This window comes from Pleurodeles waltl, chromosome 7, assembly GCF_031143425.1.
Source record: "Pleurodeles waltl isolate 20211129_DDA chromosome 7, aPleWal1.hap1.20221129, whole genome shotgun sequence".
Taxonomy (NCBI): Eukaryota; Metazoa; Chordata; class Amphibia; order Caudata; family Salamandridae; genus Pleurodeles; species Pleurodeles waltl.
Genome location: NC_090446.1, coordinates 76,109,022 through 76,131,215, shown reverse-complemented (window position 1 = coordinate 76,131,215; position 22,194 = coordinate 76,109,022). Strand labels below are relative to the sequence as shown.

The 22,194-nt window shown below is 45.5% G+C and overlaps 1 protein-coding gene across 7 annotated transcripts in view; it reads right to left on the bottom strand.

Moving 5' to 3' along the window:
- LOC138303674 (protein mono-ADP-ribosyltransferase TIPARP-like) overlaps positions 1-22,194 on the bottom strand; it is a 187,598-nt gene that overhangs the window by 76,161 nt on the left and 89,243 nt on the right. For all 7 annotated transcript variants that reach the window (XM_069242986.1, XM_069242989.1, XM_069242990.1 and 4 more), the window contains one exon: positions 9,790-9,958. In XM_069242986.1, coding sequence (XP_069099087.1) covers positions 9,790-9,958 — 169 coding nt within the window. The remainder of the gene's footprint in view (positions 1-9,789; positions 9,959-22,194) is intronic.

Below are 22,194 nucleotides of genomic sequence, written 5' to 3'. Positions count from 1 at the left end.
CAACCAATGTAGGAGGCTGGACTGGCTTGTAGTGAGTACCAAGGGGTACTTGCACCTTGCACCAGGCCCAGTTATCCCTTATTAGTGTATAGGGTGTCTAGCAGCTTAGGCTGATAGGTAATGGTAGCTTAGCAGAGCAGCTCAGGCTGAACTAGGAGACGTGTGAAGCTACTACAGTACCACTTAGTGTCATACGCACAATATCATAAGAAAACACAATACACAGTTATACTAAAAATAAAGGTACTTTATTTTTATGACAATATGCCAAAGTATCTTAGAGTGCACCCTCAGTGAGAGGATAGGAAATATACACAAGATATATATACACAATAGCAAAAATATGCAGTATAGTCTTAGAAAACAGTGCAAACAATGTATAGTTACAATAGGATGCAATGGGGAAACATAGGGATAGGGGCAACACAAACCATATACTCCAAAAGTGGAATGCGAACCACGAATGGACCCCAAACCTATGTGACCTTGTAGAGGGTCGCTGGGACTATTAGAAAATAGTGAGAGTTAGAAAAATAACCCTCCCCAAGACCCTGAAAAGTGAGTGCAAAGTGCACCAAAGTTCCCCTAAGGACAAAATAGTCGTGTTAGAGGGAGAATGCAAGGAAAACACAAATCAGCAATGCAACAACGATGGATTCCTGTCTGAGGGTACCTGTGGAACAAGGGGACCAAGTCCAAAAGTCACAAGCAGCTCGGAGATGGGCAGATGCCCAAGAAATGCCAGCGGTTGGTGCAAAGAAGCTCTTACTAGGCTGAAGAACTGTGAATACTGCAGGAACGACAAGGGCTAGAGACTTCCCCTTTGGAGGATGGATCCCCCACGCCTTGGAGAGTCGTGCAGAAGTGTTTTCCCGCCGGATGGACGCCAACAAGCCTTGCTACACGCAAATCGTGCGTTTGGCGTTTTTGGACGCTGCTGGGGCCCAGGAGGGACCAGGAGGTCGCAAATTGGACCTGCAGAGAGAGGGGACGTCGAGCAAGACAAAGAGCCCTCACTGAAGCAGGTAGCACCCGGAGAAGTGCCAGAAACAGGCACTACGAGGATGCGTGAAACGGTGCTCGCCGAAGTTGCACAAAGGAGTCCCACGTCGCCGGAGACCAACTTAGAAAGTCGTGCAATGCAGGTTAGAGTGCCGTGGACCCAGGCTTGGCTGTGCACACAGGATTTCCGCCGGAAGTGCACAGGGGCCGGAGAAGCTTGCAAAGTCGCGGTTCCCAGCAATGCAGCCCAGCGAGGTGAGGCAAGGACTTACCTCCACCAAACTTGGGCTGAAGAGTCACTGGACTGTGGGGGTCACTTGGACGGTGTCGCTGGATTCGAGGGACCTCGCTCGTCGTGCTGAGAGGAGACCCAAGGGACCGGTAATGCAGCTTTTTGGTGCCTGCGGTTGCAGGGGGAAGATTCCGTCGACCCACGGGAGATTTCTTCGGAGCTTCTGGTGCAGAGAGGAGGCAGACCACCCCCACAGCATGCACAAGCAGGAAAACAGTCGAGAAGGCGGCAGGATCAGCGTTACAGAGTTGCAGTAGTCGTCTTTGCTACTATGTTGCAGGTTTGTAGGCTTCCAGCGCGGTCAGCGGTCGATTCCTTATCAGAAGGTGAAGAGGGAGATGCAGAGGAACTCGGCTGAGCTCATGCATTCGTTATCTAAAGTTTCCCCAGAGACAGAGACCCTAAATAGCCAGAAAAGAGGGTTTGGCTACCTAGGAGAGAGGAAAGGCTACTAACACCTGAAGGAGCCTATCACAAGGAGTCTCTGACGTCACCTGGTGGCACTGGCCACTCAGAGCAGTCCAGTGTGCCAGCAGCACCTCTGTTTCCAAGATGGCAGAGGTCTGGAGCACACTGGAGGAGCTCTGGACACCTCCCAGGGGAGGTGCAGGTCAGGGGAGTGGTCACTCCCCTTTCCTTTGTCCAGTTTCGCGCCAGAGCAGGGGCTAAGGGGTCCCTGAACCGGTGTAGACTGGCTTATGCAGAATTGGGCACATCTGTGCCCAACAAAGCATTTCCAGAGGCTGGGGGAGGCTACTCCTCCCCTGCCTTCACACCATTTTCCAAAGGGAGAGGGTGTCACACCCTCTCTCAGAGGAAGTTCTTTGTTCTGCCATCCTGGGCCAGGCCTGGCTGGACCCCAGGAGGGCAGCTGCCTGTCTGAGGGGTTGGCAGCAGCAGCAGCTGCAGAGAAACCCCAGGAAGGGCAGTCTGGCAGTACCAGGGTCTGTGCTACAGACCACTGGGATCATGGAATTGTACCAACAATGCCAGGATGGCATAGAGGGGGCAATTCCATGATCATAGACATGTTACATGGCCATATTCGGAGTTACCATGGTGAAGCTACATATAGGTAGTGACCTATATGTAGTGCACGCAGGTAATGGTGTCCCCGCACTCACAAAGTTCAGTGAATTGGTTCTGAACAATGTGGGGGCACCTTGGCTAGTGCCAGGGTGCCCTCACACTAAGTAACTTTGCACCTAACCTTTACCAGGTAAAGGTTAGACATATAGGTGACTTATAAGTTACTTAAGTGCAGTGTAAAATGGCTGTGAAATAACGTGGACGTTATTTCACTCAGGCTGCAGTGGCAGGCCTGTGTAAGAATTGTCAGAGCTCCCTATGGGTGGCAAAAGAAATGCTGCAGCCCATAGGGATCTCCTGGAACCCCAATACCCTGGGTACCTCAGTACCATATACTATGGAATTATAAGGGTGTTCCAGTAAGCCAATGTAAATTGGTAAAAATGGTCACTAGCCTGTCAGTGACAATTTGGAAAGAAATGAGAGAGCATAACCACTGAGGTTCTGATTAGCAGAGCCTCAGTGAGACAGTTAGGCACCACACAGGGAACATATACATGCACACCTATGAGCACTGGGGCCCTGTGTGACAGGGTCCCAGTGACACATACATATAGGCCACAAACCTATGAGCACTGGGGTCCTGACCAGCAGGATCCCAGTGACACATAACAAACATACTGAAAACATAGTGTTTTCACTATGAGCACTGGGGCCTGGCTATCAGGATCCCAGTGAGACAGTGAAAACAGTGACAAACACCCTGACATACACTCACAAACAGGCCAAAAGTGGGGGTAACAAGGCTAGAAAGAGGCTACCTTCTCACAGTAAGCTTCCTTTTTCATGGCCATCTATCAAGTACACACCTTTCTGGGATTGGCGGGTGTTATAAAGGGGGTTTTTGGTTGGCAGTCAGGTTACCCTCTGTCCAAGCAAGAACCCTCACTCTAGTCAGGGTAAGTCACACACAATCCCAAATTAGCCTGTGCCCACCCTCTGCTAGCTTGGCACTAGCAGTCAGGCTTAACTTAGAAAGCAATGTGTAAAGTATTTGTGCAATAAATCATACAATACCACCACAAAAATACACCACACAGTGTTTAGAAAAATATATAATATTTATCAGGATAATAGTGGGTCAAAACAAATAAAGTTGTAATGTGAATTTGTAAAGATATCACTGAAAAGTGATATAAAGTGTCTTAAGTCTTTAAAAAGCAAACAAAGTCTCTTTCAAGCACAAAGTAACTGGTTTGGAGTGGAAAATCTCCGCAGAGGGCCGCAGAAGAAGAGATACGTGGAAAAATGGTGTGTGCGTCGATTTCTCCCCAGCACACACGGACTTGCGTCGTTATTTTTCACGCGGGGAAGTCGTGCGTCGTTTTCCAGCACACGGACAGTCTCTTTCTGTGGATCGCAGGGATTACCAGATGTCCCGGGTCGGTGCGTGGATTCTCCTGCTTGTTTTCCGGCTGCGCGTCGTTCTGCGGGGCTGTTCGTCGAAGTTTCGCTCTCACGGCAGGCGTCGCGTCAATTTCTCCTCTGGAGGTCGGGCGGCGTTGTCCTTGCGAGGCCGTGCGTCGAAGTTCCGGTCGTCCCGAAGGCATCGCGTCGATCGGCGTCGGTGTGCGGCGTTTTTCTTGCCGCGGAACAACCTGTGCATCGAAAATTTTTCCGCATGAAGCGTCCAAGTGAAAAAGAGAAGTCTTTTTGGTCCGGAGACTTCAGGGAACAGGAGGCAAGCTCTATCCAAGCCCTTGGAGAGCACTTGCACAGCCAGACAAGAGTTCAGCAAGGCAGCAGGCCAACAGCAAGGCAGCAGTCCTTTGTAGAAAGCAGACAGGTGAGTCCTTCGAGCAGCCAGGCAGTTCTTCTTGGCAGGATGTATTTTCTGGTTCAGGTTTCTTCTCCAGCAAGTGTCTGATGAGGTAGGGCAGAGGCCCTGTTTTATACCCAAATGTGCCTTTGAAGTGGAGGAGACTTCAAAGAGTGGCTAAGAAGTGCACCAGGTCCCCTTTCAGTTCAATCCTGTCTGCCAGGGTCCCAGTAGGGGGTGTGGCAGTCCTTTGTGTGAGAGCAGACCCTCCACCCTCCCAACCCAGGAAGACCCATTCAAAATGCAGATGTATGCAAGTGAGGCTGAGTACCCTGTGTTTGGGGTTTGTCTGAGTGAATGCACAAGGAGCTGTCAACCAAGCCCAGCCAGACGTGGATTGTAAGGCACAGAAAGATTTAAGTGCAAAGAAATGCTCACTTTCTAAAAGTGGCATTTCTAGAATAGTAATATTAAATCCGACTTCACCAGACAGCAGGATTTTGTATTACCATTCTGGCCATACTAAATATGACCTTCCTGCTCCTTTCAGATCAGCAGCTGCCACTTCAACAATGTATGAGGGCAGCCCCAATGTTAGCCTATGAAGGGAGCAGGCCTCACAGTAGTGTAAAAACGAATTTACGAGTTTTACACTACCAGGACATATAACTACACAGGTACATGTCCTGCCTTTTACCCACACAACACCCTGCTCTAGGGGTTACCTAGGGCACACATTAGGGGTGACTTATATGTAGAAAAAGGGGAGTTCTAGGCTTGGCAAGTACTTTTAGATGCCAAGTCGAAGTGGCAGTGAAACTGCACACACAGGCCTTGCAATAGCAGGCCTGAGACAAGGTTAAGGGGGCTACTTAAGTGAGTGGCACAACCAGTGCTGCAGGCCCACTAGTAGCATTTAATCTACAGGCCCTAAGCACATATAGTGCACATTACTAGGGACTTATAAGTAAATTAAATAGTCCAATCAGGTATGATCCAAAGTTACCATGTTTAAAAAGGGAGAAAGCATATGCACTTTAGCACTGGTTATCAGTGGTAAAGTGCGCAGAGTCTAAAAGCCAGCAAAACAGGGTCCAAAAAGTGGAGGGAGGCAGGCAAAAAGTTAGGGGTGACCACCCTAAGGCATGTCAGGTCTAACAGTGGGTCACTTTACACAATGGATTAAAGGATTTGCAACTGTCGTATGCCCACTTCAAGCTTATGTCAAAAAAAGACACCCTGGAACCCTTGTATTGGTCTAAGGAGGGAGAACAAATCTTTGAGTATGTAAGACATGCACAGACTTCTGCACCTGCAGTGGGGCTTCCTGACTGCAGTATATCAGTGTGTTGTCATGAACAAAAGTGGTAGTCAGGATTTCATACAGGGCCATACTATGGAGGAGACATAAGTGCAAGTCTGTTTGTTACTGTCTGGGAGATTATCAGTTGACAGAGAAGGATTGGAGGCCGTGGACTACCAGTTCTCGGAGGCCAGCTCACACACAGAGGGTCAAGAACAGACAGTTCCAGGTTGTGACCAGTAGAGGGAGCACAGCAGATTAAGGTTACGATGAAAAGGCTAGAAACTAGCAACATGGTGCCTGGCAACTTTCCACCTGCTGTATGGCTCCAGCACTAGCTTAGTTTTGTCACCGTATTGAGTTTCCTCCACATTTGTTACTTTGTTTCCTTTCCTGGTTTGCGTTTCCCCTGGTTTCCGTTTGTTTTACATTCTTTCCTGCTAGAGTCATGTGCTTCATGATCCTTGGTTGATTTGGTTCTACTGCTAACGCTGCTTGCTTGACTGTCCTCTGGGCAGTTGTGGGTCTCTCTGTGCTTCCTGGTGCCTTCGGGATTTGTTACTTTTATCTCCTCAGGAAGGACCAAGTGAGTCCCACTGCCTTCCTTTTCTGTTTATGCTTTCTTGTGTGATCCTTCTATATACATAAATTGTCAATGTGTCACTTGTTCTTAAAGTGCCCCTTCGCCCAGACTTTCCGATCACTTATTACAACACCATCGACTTCAGGCTAGCGGAGGGATTCTCACTTGAAGGGCCCTCACTTGTGTGGTGTGCTTCTCTCTTGTATTCCATTACTTATCCTTTCCCTTCCCTGGAACACATGGCAGCAGGGCTTCCGTTTGCCTAAACTCTGTTGCCACTGAAGTTCACCCCTAGAAGCATCAGAAAACATTATCCTAGGTTCCACACTCATCAATCTATTGCCTGATTGACTCATTTTCTATGGGCGAACACAAATCGCTCTGTCCCATGCGGAAATCTCTCTTTGCCCATGTCACATCAGTCACTTTGATTAGTATGTTGGCTTGCCTTTTAAAATCCGCTTGCTTTCATTTGAAAAAGGCATGCATGTGTCATGCCTTTTCTGGTGTTTAGCCTACCTACACAGCACCGGTAAACTACTGAAACCATTCGAGGCTCGATGTCTTCAGCATGGTTTCGGACTTCTTCATCTTTTTATTTTCCACGCAGCGTGATCGCGCTGGGATTTACATAGCGCAATCGCACTCAGTTTTTACATTTTCAATTTCAGCGCAATCGTGCTGCATTTTACATAGCGCGATCGCGCAGTATTTTTTTTCTTGTAATTTGTGTGGCAAGAAAAGTTCGGTTAGGAGTTTACAACGTTAATAGCTCTAACTCATGCAAATGCGAGACCCGTTGTACTGGAAATGTTTGTTTTTATTGCTGTCAGCTTCCCACATCATTCGGACCCCTTCACCTACTTTGAACCCATCTTCCCTGATGCCCACCTTCCTGGAGGACGAGCCCCATGAATGCCTGGACCAACCTTGCGTTGTGCCTGATGCATCAACACCCAACAGCAAACCAATTTATTCTGTGGATGGTTCATGGTGCAAACATAATGCTGGACACCAAGTAGCTGCATATGATGTGTGTACCCTACATGAAGTTGTTGAGAATCGGCAATCACCGCAGGTTCACTTTGCCCAAGTGGCTGGACATGTTGCACTTAGCCATGCGTTTGTACTGCTGCCATAAAACAAAATTGTTACTGTGTTCACTAACTCCAAATATCCTTTAGGAGTGGCCCATGATTTGGGGTGTTTTTTGTGGATCAAAAAAGGGTACTTACTTCTTCAGGGACCCCCATTAAAAATATAAGGTCCGGTCCAAATATAGTAGAAACATTATTTGCCCTTGTCAAATATGCTGCTCATCAATCTTTGCAATGTGAAGTATCTTAGGTAAATGCCCTTGCAGATCAAGTGGCTAAGAAAGCTGCTTTGTTTTCTGATGATGAAATCATAATGTACGTATTGCAAACTGATGTATTTCCGATACCCGTTCAAGGATCTGTCTTTAGGAGCGGACACCTGACCCAGAAAAAGAGACCTGGACTAAACAGAACTTTTAAAGGGACCCTGAGTGTCTGTGGTGGGACAGCAACAGGAGAGTGTAGTCCTGAAACTTTTGCTCTCCAACAGGCCTCTCCTGTATCAAGGTATTGTCTAAGTCAGAAGGGATGGTATGGACCCTTCTTTCCTTCCATTGCCCAGTTTTACTGCCACTCTTGCGCTATATTTCAAACCCACAATATTGGGAAAAGAAGACCATACTTCTGCCCATCCCCTTCCCCGAGGGCCCTTTGTCCATTTGCAGATGCTCAAATGTACCTTCTGCTGTATGTATGTTTTCTGGATGGGTGGAAGGTTGTCCCTACAATCGCACAGACAGTACCCAAGAAGTTGTTAAGAGAATTCATACTCCGGTTTGGTGTGCCTCTGAGACGTTTCAAGCAACAGGGTCCCTCACTTCCTTTGTTTCATAGTTCATTAAATGTGCAAAACTCTAAGAATCAGACAGCATTTTCACTGTGTCTATTACACAGAATCCTCTGGAAAGGTAAAAAGGCATAATTTTACTCCAAGGAATGAAACAGATAAAATATGTTCAGTGATCCAAATTAAATGGGCCGATGCCTTACGCTTGGCACTCTGGCCAATCTGGGCCATTGCCTTCCAAGAAACTAGATTGAGCTCTTTTGAAATATAATGGGCTGACAAATCATGCTCCCTTCAAATCCTCCCATTTCGTCTCAAATTCTAGACGTTCAGTTGAATGAAGGCATGGTCTTGCAACATTGCAGGCAACTGAGTGACTATTTCTGGAGATATTCTCAGCTTTAAGCTGTCCCGCCTTACTGCCCTACCGAAGCATGACATGACTTGCAACCCAGCAGCTGGGTTTTCATGAAGGTTCATCGGCAAAAGTCAGCTCTTCATCCATGCCTGAAGGGCCCCTACTATATGTTGCTCACCTCCAATACTGCTGAGAAGTGCCATGGGATGCCCACATGGGTGCCCACGTTTTCATTCAAATGAGCACATTCGTATCCACTCTCCTTTGCTTCTTTAGCCCCAGCCTATCTATCTGCCTCCAGTCCTGCTGCAGCAAATCAACAAGCTCCAAGGCTACAAGCGGAAGCCTCAGCTTTCTCAAGATGCAACCCCCCCTTCTCACCGCTTCATCCGCGGTGACCAGATGATCACTCATTACTGGATTCCACTCAGGTCTGGCCATCTATCTTTGCTGCAAGCCTAATCATCTGATTTACCATGCGGGACCTCACTGATGTAAGGAGTGGCATTTTTATCAGATGCCCAACAGAGAAGCTGTCACTCTATTTACAAAGAGAACACTTACTTGAACATGTTTGAAGGATACAGGCAAAGATTGAATCTTTCTTCGTGATTTAACTGCACTCAATAGCCCACTAATCTGCAAGGTGCTTCAACCATGATTCCCATTTCTTTCAGTGATTGTTACCTGTCTCAATCTTTTATTCCATGGATAGCACCTCAATGACCGTGACAATGCAGTTATTTAAAATCCCCCTTTACAGTGGTGACCTCCAACTTCCCAAATGATTATATCTGCTGTCATTCACCTTGCAGACACTGCTCTTAGCATTGCCTGTGAGACTAGGAATGGCAATATTGCTGTGCGATATAGTAAGAGTGACATCTTCCTAAGCGCTATTCCTCACTCTGGTCCATCGTTTTCCTTTTGATTTCCTTCAGGAGTACACTACTACATCAGCAAGTCCCACAATAAGTACTGAGGGGGTTATTCTAACTTTGGAGGAGGTGTTAATCCGTCCCAAAAGTGACGGAAAAGTGACGGATTTACCACCAGCCGTATTACGAGTCCATTATATCCTATGGAACTCGTAATAAGGCTGGTGGTATATCTGTCACTTTACCGTCACTTTTGGGACGGATTAACACTCCTCCAAAGTTAGAATAACCCCCTGAATGTACTATGTCTGTGATCAACAAGTGTATGCATGGCTGCTCCAAGACTGGTCTGAAACTTTCAACCGTGTCTATGTGGGCTATGAGGTCTTCATCGTTTGTCACACTCCTGATCAATTCCTGTATTCGAAAATACAGTGTTGAGCCTTTTTTCAAAACTCATCATTTCCTGTAATGGCCAAAATTCACTATTGTCCTGATATTGACCTATTATCTTACCAAACTATGTGAAGTCTCTGTATTTCTCCAATCACATTTATGGCCCCCCCACCAAGAACATGACTGCTGACACCCAATATATTGATGCCTGTTTTTTCATCCAAATCCAGTTAACATCAAGTTACCTCTTCATAGTGTCTCCATTCGCCAAACTCCTTCCAGTAGAACCACCATTGTGCTGGGAAATAGGGATTAACACTAGGGTCGCTGCTGTTGCAGAGACGCCTGGCAAGGTCATATTTCTCTGTGGTAAGTGAAAGAAACTGCAGATCCATCTGGAATGAGCAGCCATCTCTATGAGTGAGAAATACAAAGCAGACATCAGTGCAGATCAGAGGGAAATTATCCCTATGATACAGGAAGTCTACAAAGTCTATAACTTCAAACACTCTCTCACAACGTCCCAGCAGACAGTCTTTGTCCATAGTTAGTGCATTTGTAAAGTATACCTAGAAAGCATTCAGTCACTAAGTCCTACTAGCGCCAGTGCTTATTCTACAGCTTGCAGTCTGCCACACAATGCTAGTGCTCCTCCCCTGTTCAGTATGCCCAATAGCTAGCATTAAGAAAACAACCAAAATCAGCATTCCTACATCATGCACCACAGTCAGGTTTACTATACCACCAAGACACCCAAATATTATATACCACTGCTACATCTTCGGCTCCTTACATAATCCTGTACACAACCAGTCATTCCTCTCACCCAAACAATCTTAGCATCCAAGATGAGTGCCCCATTCCCCAGGCATCCATATCTAGTGGTCCTACATCATCCTCCACCCCAGCCTATTACCTCCTTCATATAACTATGGCAATGCTACGCCATCCAACAGTGGGCATTAATATAGAATTCCTGAAGCTTGCCACAGAAATAGAAAATTGGCTTGTTTAATTTTCCACAACTCAGTAAATAATTTGAATAGGATAATTATGAAATATTGTATTCTGATAACCCTAGACAAGCTTTGCCCCACGTGCTCCAAATATGTCGAAAACACAAATGAGCTATATATATATATATATATATATATATATATATATATATACACATACACACTCCACTGTTTTTTTTTTCATATGAGCATAAGAAGAATTTAAAGTGAAAAAATACATATTTTCATTTATGTGACACAAAAAAGGCATTAGTTAAATAAAACCAACAGACTTGGTTAGAAGTATGTTCTTAACTCCCTGAAATATAATTGTACTTATTGTTTCACAATTATGGTGTAAAATAGCTCCATTTCAAAACTTTTTCTGGAGCATTACCATCACCAAACATTTCTATATTACTCTAAATCTACTGCTCCTCTGTGACCACTCAAAGCCAGTGCATTAAACCTCCATTCACTCACAGCTCCTACACCATCATTCAATGCCAGCTCTCCATCACCATTCGATGTAAACAACCAATACAATCCCATATAGGTAGCACTCCTATGCCATACTCCCTTTCTTTTACATCAACAGCAGTATCCAGGGCTTCATCACCATCTTCCTCAACCAGCTCAAACACAACGGCTTGCAGCCAGGTCCCATACACTACAAAGACACTTTCACCATTACCGATAACCAAGGCTCCTATACCAGATCCCGCTACCAATGAGCCAAGGCTCCTATGTCATTCCACACAGTGGTGCACCTACAGCATTGGGGAAGCAGTCCATCAAGCAGTGTACTGAGGAGTTGATGTCTGAGGCCATAATTTTATACCCTGGTGCCATGGTTCTGGAAGGTGGAAGAAGCTTCTAGACAGTGACTTTGAAGTGCATGGAATTTCCTGCTTCCCCCTCCCTGGCTCCAAGCTGACCACAGTAACAATGTGACTTGTGTGGCCCTTTGTGTGAAGGCAGAGCACTGGCTATCCAGTTGCACATGGGCCTGTGCTAAGCTCCGCCCCCTCCATCCTGCCAGCAGATGGCCCTAAGAGGCACACATAATCCCTCTAATCCCTCTAGTGTGTGACTGTTTGGGAGAAATTCACAAGGGCTGTCAGTTAAACCCACTCATGTGACCTGGGCAGGCTATTGGCACAAAAGGGCTAAGGGCAAAAAATGCCAACTTTCTAAAAGTGGCATTTTTAAAGTTGTGATCAAAACCGGGCTTTATCATGAAATAGGGCTGTTCACCACAATTTCAAAGACACCAAACACAACATAACTACCAGCTCCCATTTGGAAATTACATATTATTAAATGTAATAATGAATCCCCAGTGTTATCCTAGGTGACGGGTAGGCCTCACAGTAGTGATAAACTAATTTAGGAGATTTCACTACTTGGACATGTACAACCTAAAAGGACATGTCCAACCTTTCAAATACACATCAACTTGCCCTATGGGTTACCTAGGGCCTTGGGGGTGACTTACATGTAATAAAAGGGGAGGTTGAGGCTTGGCAAGAGGGCTTTAATACCAAGTTGACTTGGCAGTTTAAAGCTGCATTTGACTGCAGGGGCGGGCCTGAAACATGTTTTAAAGTGCTACTTAAGTGTGTGGCACACTAAGTGCTGCAGGTCCCCTGGTAGCATTTAATTTACCGGCCCTGGGTATATGGTATACCACTCTACAAGGGGCTTAAAAGTAAATGAAATGTGAAAACTGGGTAGAAGCCAATTTACAAATGTTACATGGGGCTGAGCAAAAACACTTCAACACTGATTAGCAGTGGTACAGTGCACAGAGTCCTAAGGCCAACAACAAGAAGTCCAGCACAAATTAAGGAGGTGAGGCAAAACGGGGAGGAAGACCATCCTAAGGCTTACAGGTCTAACAAAGCTTAAAATACAGAAAACCAAGGAAAGAAGGTTCACTTATTTACAGAGCTATTTAAATAGACAACGCTAATGTATTGACTAAAGTTGTTTGTTTGGCTGTGTGCCAGGCTCCTTCCGTCTTACATACAGTAACAGTAGCAAGCAGGGGAAGGCATCAGACAAACCATCCACGAAAATGTATAAAAGATAAAATCAGTCTTTGTGGGCAATCACTGAAGTTCTAGAAAAAAAGGGCTCAAGAAGCTCATAACAAGGTCCACAAAACTAAAAAGAAAGAAAAAAAACAATTTCATCTACACAGAACAACAAGAATCAGGAGAATGGTATGAATCTCTACTGACGATAGGGATGCTGCAATGTATTTTTGGGGTGGGGCGTTAAAAGAAAAAACAAACTTAAAGATGCTGAAGAATTTAAAAAAAAGATTTAATAGAGATTAAGACAAAACTGGCTGTGCTAGATGAGAATTTAGCGAAGGTATTCAGTTATATCTCAACTGAGGAAAAGATACGGTAAGAAGAGAGGCTGCAGCAAGATAAGAAAAAACACTGATTCTGTGTTGGGAAATTACAGTGGAAAACAAACAGTATGGAGAATACATTTACAGCAACAAGTCACAGATGCTTAGGAGTCCTGTAGGATGGAGAAAGTGGGTCTTCATTTACTGAAGCAGTAACTCACAGAGTCTGGCAGAAAACATTGCTGGCTAATTCAAAGGAACAGTCAAATGATCAAACAGCTGCTAGAGATACAGGATTCAATTTTGGAGGCCAAAGAAGATGGTCCAGCACAGATTATTATTCCATACAGAAATAAAGAGCAGGTCTTCGAAAAGGTGGGCAAAAATGTATATGTTCATTATTCTGTTAAAGTTTAATGTGCCCAAATGTATTTTTTAATTAAAGGCCTATCCCTCTATCTACACCAGATCTACCATAGAGAAATTCTCCATGGATTCTTTTTAACTAAATATCCACATTTCATTCACTTCCATAAAAGCATAAAACTCTGACACCTGGATAGCTGGCAGTTTTTACTTCTTTTTTACTGAGAAATAGACTAATTGCAAGACAAACCACAGTGATCATTAGAGAGAGGATCTCAGTTTGTTTTAAGATTCCGAACCACTCTATTAAGAAAGTTAGGGACTGAAGTCATAATGTTATCACCCGGAATCAGCATACAGAACGTTGAAATCATACTTTGCAAACAATATTTACATCTCTGTGCCACAGTCACAATGGGTTATTTGGTTACATGCGTTGGAGTTCGCGTACGAAAATTTATTGCATGCATCTTTGGGATAATCTTTTTTTTTTTTTTGATCTTATGAGTTTAATTCACAAGTATTTCCAAAAGCAATGGGGTGCACATTTGTTCCTTCAGGTTAAGCTCTTTTTTCCTTTTCATCCTCAATCCAAGCATCCAAGCAGTTACATTTACACTAGGAAAAAGCAGGTTACAAAAGATTTGCAGATGGTTTAAGAAGGCCTGTTCCATCTAACACAGTTAGTGACTGCGCTCGGCTTGCAGCACGATGTTTGAATATTCCAGGGTTGCATTCAAGGTTTATCCCTGGATTTATTGGCCCGTTCTCTATGTCTGTTTAATAAAAAAATTAATTTGCATAAGCATTCAGTTTTTCATATATCTTACATTAAAAATGCATTAGCTTGTCCAAGCATATCCCGTCCTCCAGGTCTTGTGCATGCAACTCCTGAATTTGAAGTAGATTCCATTATGGGTTCCCGTTGATTATGGGACAATTGCAATATTTGATGTCTTTGCAGGGAAATGCTCATTTGAAAGCTTCAGGGAACTTATATCATTTGTGCATGCCCCGAAGTTAGTTACTTAATTTCATTGTTGCTACCTCAGTTAGCTAAATTCTCCTACCAGGACTGGTAGATAGGTCATGGACTGGAGGTGGTACTGTCAGGATCCTACCAGGTTAAGAGAGTTGGGAGGCAAAGACGACACCTTGGCGATTACGCATCATACAAATTGTGAAGGAGTGGGAACTGCAACCCTGGACTGGAAGAAAAGGACTGCAGCTGGGTGCTGGGGCGATACTTCCACTTGAGGGAGGCAGTGTGAAATATAAGCCTCTCAGAAATTTGCAGAAGGCAACTGGCAATGCTTTATGTTCTACTGGCTTTTTGCTGCCATCACCATTCATTCACAGCCTTGCGTTCAGTTTACCTTTTTTGTGTTTCCCCCTCTCAGTCCCACAGGTTGTTGTGGCTCTAGTTTGTTGTTCCGTTTGGCTTGCAGTCTTGTTTTATTTTTGCTACAGGTCATCCCTTCCTGGACTGCTTCTGGAAAGACACGGTTTGTTTCCTGCAAATACAGTTGTTTTGGCATGATCTCCATTACGTTTCGGCAGTCTAATGGCTAACCAGTTGTTGGCTTGGGTGCACTACTGCTTCTTCACCAGACAGTTGGTGTGTTTCATGCTTATTACAGCTGCAGTATTTATAATGAAAATGTCACTTACCCAGTGTACATCTGTTCGTGGCATCAGTCGCAGTAGATTCGCATGTTCTGCAATAGCTCGCCATCTGGTGTTGGGCCGGAGTGTTACAAGTTGTTTTTCTTCGAAGAAGTCTTTCGAGTCACGGGACCGAGTGACTCCTCCTTTTGTCTCCATTGCGCATGGGCGTCGACTCCATCTTCGATTGTTTTTCCCCGCAGAGGGTGAGGTAGGAGTTGAATTGTAGTAATAGTGCCCAAGCAATGGAGTGACTAAGTATGCACCTATTTAAGGTTGAGATGATACATATATAAATAATTGAAGGTAACTTCCAAACTGCTACAGGCTCCCGGGGAGGCGGGTGGGCACATGCGAATCTACTGCGACTGATGCCACGAACAGATGTACACTGGGTAAGTGACATTTTCAGTTCGATGGCATCTGTCGCTGTAGATACGCATGTTCTGCATAGACTAGTAAGCAGTTATTTCCCCAAAAGCGGTGGATCAGCCTGTAGGAGTGGAAGTAGTCTGAAATAATGTTCTTAATACGGCTTGACCTACTGTGGCTTGTTGTGCGGATAACACGTGTACACAGTAGTGCTTGGTGAATGTGTGAGGCGTAGACCATGTGGCTGCCTTACATATTTCTTGCATTGGGATGTTTCCTAGAAAGGCCATGGTAGCACCTTTCTTTCTGGTTGAGTGTGCCCTTGGTGTAATGGGCAGCTGTCGTTTAGCTTTAAGGTAGCAGATTTGGATGCATTTAACTATCCATCTGGCTATACCTTGTTTTGAAATTGGGTTTCCTGCATGAGGTTTTTGAAATGCAATAAAGAGTTGTTTAGTCTTTCTGATGTTTTTTGTTCTGTCAATGTAATACATCAATGCTCTTTTGACATCTAATGTATGTAGTGCCCTTTCAGCTACGGTATCTGGCTGTGGAAAGAACACTGGAAGTTCCACTGTTTGATTTAGATGGAACGGTGAAATAACCTTTGGCAAAAATTTAGGATTGGTCCTTAGGACGACTTTATTTTTGTGTAGTTGTATAAAAGGTTCCTGTATTGTAAACGCCTGAATCTCGCTTACTCTTCTTAGGGAAGTAATGGCGATGAGAAATGCCACCTTCCAGGTTAGGAACTGTATGTCGCAGGAGTGCATGGGTTCAAAAGGTGGACCCATAAGTCTAGTTAGGACAACATTTAGGTTCCATGAAGGAACAGGTAGTGTTCTTGGTGGTATAATTCTCCTAAGGCCCTCCATGAATGCTTTAATGACTGGTATCTTATATAGGGAAGTTGAATAGGTAGTCTGCAGGTATGCAGATATTGCTGCAAGGTGTATTTTAATGGAAGAGAAAGCTAGGTTAGATTTTTGTAAGTGAAGCAAGTAACCCACTACATGTTCTGGAGTTGTGTGTAATGGTTGTATTTGATTAATATGGCAGTAGCAAACAAACCTCTTCCATTTACTTGCATAGCAGTGCCTGGTGGATGGCCTTCTGGCTTGTTTTATGACTTCCATACATTCTTGGGTAAGTTGTAAGTGCCCGAATTCTAGGATTTCAGGAGCCAGATTGCTAGATTCAGCGATGCTGGATCTGGGTGTCTGATCTTTTGGTTGTGCTGTGTCAACAGATCTGGCCTGTTGGGTAATTTGATGCAGGGTACCACTGATAGGTCTAGCAGCGTTGTGTACCAGGGTTGCCTTGCCCAAGTTGGTGCTATTAATATGAGTTTGAGTTTGCTTTGACTGAGTTTGTTTACCAGGTAAGGAAGGAGAGGGAGAGGAGGAAAAGCGTAAGCAAATATCCCTGACCAGTTCATCCATAGGGCATTGCCTTGGGATTGTTTGTGTGGGTATCTGGATGCGAAGTTTTGGCATTTTGCGTTCTCCCTTGTCGCAAACAAGTCTATCTGAGGTGTTCCCCAGAGTTTGAAATAAGTGTTCAGAATTTGGGGGTGAATTTCCCATTCGTGGACCTGTTGGTGATCTCGAGAGAGATTGTTTGCGAGTTGATTTTGGATCCCTGGTATAAACTGTGCTATTAGGCGAATTTGGTTGTGAATTGCCCAATGCCAAATCTTTTGTGCTAGCAGGCTTAACTGCGTGGAGTGCGTCCCCCCCTGCTTGTTTAGATAATACATTGTTGTCATGTTGTCTGTTTTGACGAGAATGTATTTGTGAACTATTATTGGTTGGAAAGCTTTTAGTGCTTGAAAAACTGCTAGAAGTTCTAGGTGATTGATATGCAGTCTTGTTTGATGTACGTTCCATTGTCCTTGTATGCTGTGTTGATCGAGGTGTGCTCCCCACCCTGTCATGGAAGCATCTGTTGTTATTACGTATTGTGGCACTGGGTCTTGGAAAGGCCGCCCCTTGTTTAAATTTATGTTGTTCCACCACAGAAGCGAGAGGTAAGTTTGGCGGTCTATTAACACCAGATCTAGAAGGTGACCCTGTGCTTGAGACCACTGTGATGCTAGGCATTGTTGTAAGGGCCTCATGTGCAGTCTTGCGTTTGGGACAATGGCTATGCATGAAGACATCATGCCTAGGAGTTGTAATACCATCTTTGCTTGTATCTTTTGTGTTGGATACATGCGTTGTATGATGGTGTTGAAATTTAGAATTCTTTGTGGACTTGGAGTGGCTACTCCTTTTGATGTGTTTATTATGGCTCCTAGGTATTGTTGTACCTTGCGCGGCAGAATGTTGGATTTTGTAAAGTTGACGGTGAACCCGAGTTTGAAGAGGGCTTGTATGATCTGATTTGTGTGATTTGAGCACTGTATGAACGAATGGGCCTTGATTAGCCAGTCGTCCAAATATGGGAACACATGTATTTGCTGCCTTCTTATGTGTGCAGCGACTACCGCTAGACATTTGGTAAAGACTCTTGGTGCGGTTGTTAATCCGAAAGGCAGTACCTTGAATTGGTAATGTATTCCTTTGAATACAAACCTTAGGTATTTCCTGTGCGATGGGTGTATTGGTATATGGAAATAAGCATCCTTGAGGTCTAAAGTTGCCATGTAGTCGTGTAGTTTTAGCAATGGCAATACTTCTTGTAGTGTGACCATGTGGAAGTGGTCTGATTTGATGAAAGTGTTCACTACTCTGAGGTCTAGGATTGGTCTCAGTGTTTTGTCCTTCTTTGGTATCAGAAAGTACAGTGAATAAACTCCTGTGTTTATTTGTGTGTTTGGCACTAATTCGATTGCATTCTTTTGCAATAGTGCCTGCACTTCTATCTCCAGGAGATTGGAATGGTGTGTTGTTAAATTTTGTGCTCTTGGTGGTATGTTTGGAGGGAATTGTAGAAATTCTATGCAATAACCATGTTGGATAATTGCTAGAACCCAAGTGTCTGTAGTGATTTCCTCCCATGCTTTGTAATAATGACCTATTCTTCCCCCCACTGGTGTTGTGTGGAGGGGGTGAGTGACATGTGAGTCACTGTTTAGTAGTAGTGGTTTTGGGGCTTTGAAATCTTCCTCTATTTCTAGGGAATTGCCCTCCTCTATATTGTCCCCGAAAACCTCCTCTATACTGTCCCTGGTAACTGGACGGTGTGGCTTGTGAGGTGCTGGCTTGTGTGCTTTGACCCCGAAACCCCCCTCGAAAGGGCGTTTTACGGAATGTGCTGTAATTCCCTCTGCTCTGCGGGGAGTAGAGTGCGCCCATGGCTTTGGCAGTGTCCGTATCTTTTTTGAGTTTCTCAATCGCTGTGTCCACTTCTGGACCGAACAGTTCTTTTTCATTAAAAGGCATATTGAGAACTGCTTGTTGAATCTCTGGTTTAAATCCAGACGTTCGGAGCCATGCATGCCTTCTGATAGTTACAGATGTATTAATTGTCCGTGCAGCTGTATCTGCAGCGTCCATGGAGGAGCGTATCTGGTTGTTGGAGATGGTCTGTCCCTCCTCAACCACTTGTTTTGCCCTATTTTGTAAGTCCTTGGGCAGATGTTCAATGAGATGTTGCATCTCGTCCCTGTGGGCTCTGTCATAGCGCGCAAGTAGTGCCTGGGAGTTCGCGATGCGCCACTGGTTTGCAGCTTGTGCTGCGACTCTTTTACCAGCTGCATCGAACTTGCGGCTTTCTTTATCTGGGGGTGGTGCATCTCCAGATGTGTGAGAGTTGGCCCTTTTCCTAGCTGCTCCTACAACGACAGAGTCTGGTGGCAGCTGTGTAGTGATGAAAGCCGGGTCTGTAGGAGGCGCCTTATACTTTTTTTCCACCCTTGGTGTGATTGCCCTACTTTTGACCGGCTCCTTAAAGATGTCTTTTGCGTGCCGGAGCATACCAGGGAGCATAGGCAGGCTTTGGTATGAGCTGTGGGTGGAGGAGAGCGTGTTGAATAAGAAATCATCCTCGACCTGTTCTGAGTGGAGGCTTACGTTGTGAAATTGTGCTGCTCTAGCCACCACTTGAGAATACGCGGTGCTGTCTTCTGGTGGAGATGGCTTTGTAGGGTATGCCTCCGGACTGTTATCTGACACTGGGGCGTCGTATAGGTCCCATGCGTCCTGATCTTGGTCACCCTGGCTCATGGTGGTGTGAGCTGGGGAGTGTGATGGAGTTTGTGCTGGTGAGACGTTAATCACGGGCGGAGGAGAGGGTGGTGGGGTAACTCTTTTCACCACTTTTGGTTGTGGTGTCTGTTCCGTCTGGAACTCCAACCTTCTCTTTCTCCTAATGGGGGGAAGGGTGCTTATTTTTCCTGTCCCCTGCTGTATGAATATACGCTTTTGCGTATGGTCCACATCAGTTGCTTGTAGCTCTTCCTCAAACCTATGCTTTTGCATTTGGGAGGTTAGCGAGTGCTCTTCTGTATAAGAGCCTGAAGCTGGGTCGCTTGCAGTTTGTTTCGGCATCAAAACCCTGTCTGCGTGTTTTTTCGGCTCCGAGGTGACTTTTTTCTTTTTCGGGGCCGAAACCTCTCGGCGTCGATCTGTTTCGGTGCCGCTGTCTCGGCGTCGAGCCGTGTCCACACCGGCATCTCGGTGTCGAGGCTTGTCTCCAGCACTTTCTCGGTCCCGAGAAGGCTGCGTGCCGGTGTCTCGACCGGAGTCGGACGATCTCGGCACTGTTTGGGCCTTTTTCGGTGCCGACGGTCGGTCACCGAATTTATGGGTCGAGCCATGGCCTGGTGGCAGTGGCGTCCCCTGGGCCTTGTAAATGTTCCTCTGAGTGGATTTCGACGTCTTACTCACGGTTTGTGTATCGTCGAATCCTTCGGAGTCTGAGTCTTGGATCGAGAAGGTACCTTCCTCTTCCTGTTCCTCGAACTCCCGTTGGGCTGTTGGTGCGGACGCCATCTGCAGTCTTCTGGCTCGACGGTCTCGAAGTGTTTTTCGGGACCGGAACGCACGACAGGCCTCGCAGGTGTCTTCGCTGTGCTCAGGTGACAGGCACAGGTTGCAGACCAAGTGTTGGTCTGTGTAGGGGTATTTATTGTGGCATTTGGGGCAGAAACGGAACGGGGTCCGTTCCATCGGCGTTCTTCAGCACGCGGTCGGGCCGACCAGGCCCCGACGGAGGATCGAAAAACTACCCCGAAGGGCACCGGAGCTCTTCGATCTTCGATGCGGTGTGGAATCTAAGTACGCCGATCCCGAACGCAACAATACCGACGAAAATCTTCCGAAATTAGCTAATCTTCCGTTCCGAAACTCGGAGCGACAGGAACACGTCCGAACCCGATGGCGGAAAAAAAACAATCGAAGATGGAGTCGACGCCCATGCGCAATGGAGACAAAAGGAGGAGTCACTCGGTCCCGTGACTCGAAAGACTTCTTCGAAGAAAAACAACTTGTAACACTCCGGCCCAACACCAGATGGCGAGCTATTGCAGAACATGCGTATCTACAGCGACAGATGCCATCGAACATACTGTTTTTGTAATCAATTGATAACTTGGCACTCTACTTTATTTTCCATTCATGAATGACCAGTTTTCCTATGATCTGAAGTATCCTCTGGGTCGGAATACTGCCAGATGCGCAGCTTATTTTCTTTGTGTACATGTTTATGATCCACTCCACCTTCCCTTCTCGGAACCTTGCTCTATAGGCTGCATTAACATCAGAAATAGGGGATGTCTAAGACTGGATCCGCAATAAACTCCACTACTGGAGTTTATATGGTGACAGGTAGGCTCTGTGAATGGAAAACAATATGACTTCTCCTCAATGGGGAAGGTTAAACCACATCAAATAAAGTGCACATTGATACTTGTCACAAATTTTGTAGCTGCTCCATTGGCATACATCCTCCCCAAAGTACTTCTGTCAGCTTAAAGTCACTGTTCAAGCATATCTAAGATTTCCCAGTACCAAATCGACACTTCCTTGGCACTTGCGAGGTCTCTAAGTAATTTCTCCTCCAGTAATCCGATCCCGGATTCGCATGAATGCTCTGTGACCAACCTTTCAACTGATTGTACTTTAATCGGGGCAATTTCCCCACCGTTTCTTTATTTTGCTCGTCCCAGGGAAGTAGGGTTCTATCCCTAAAGAGATCTCCCCAATGTTCCATGCCTGCCCTCCCAATTGGCATGGCTAACATATCTTCATATGTAGTAGCCACATCTATAGCCCCAATCAAAACAAAGGGTAATTCAGGTAGAAATCTGCCTCTGATAAACCCTTTCTGTTCTGGATGTATCAGTCCCATCACCACCCACTTAACCTATCTGCCAGTACCAGCGATATTGACCCATATGATTCACAACCAGCCAGGCTCTTTCCTGGCTTCAAAATCAGTGAAATGATTGCATCATTCCAAGATCTCCCAAGTTGCCCTAGGTGGGAAGGGTATGCCCAGACGTGGGTCCCTTGCTCACTGTGCCACTGGATTCAAGCTAGCCTGAATGATGAAGGGTGAAACCCTGAAACCGGTCCCAGGATACTTGTTTCCGGTCCAGAGAGGACCTGGCAGTTCGGGCTCGACTGTACCCATGAAGAACAGGGTCGAGACTGATTTGCATATGGCTGGGTCCAAACTGGGGTGGCATGGTGAGCAAAAGAACAATGGATTAAACCCAGATCTGTGACTGGGGGTGAGTGTTTGCATTGTTCAGCACTCCGTCCAACATCCTTTTGTGTTGCACTGGTCTCATCAGAACATTTAATTTATATTAACTGTACATTAGATCAACGCAGCTGGAGCTTGTCATCCGAGTTACTGGACAAGAGACTTGCAACCCTATTAGAAATAGCAGCAAGAATGGAATACCAAAGGTTAATTGAAGAATGTTTTGAGGTAAA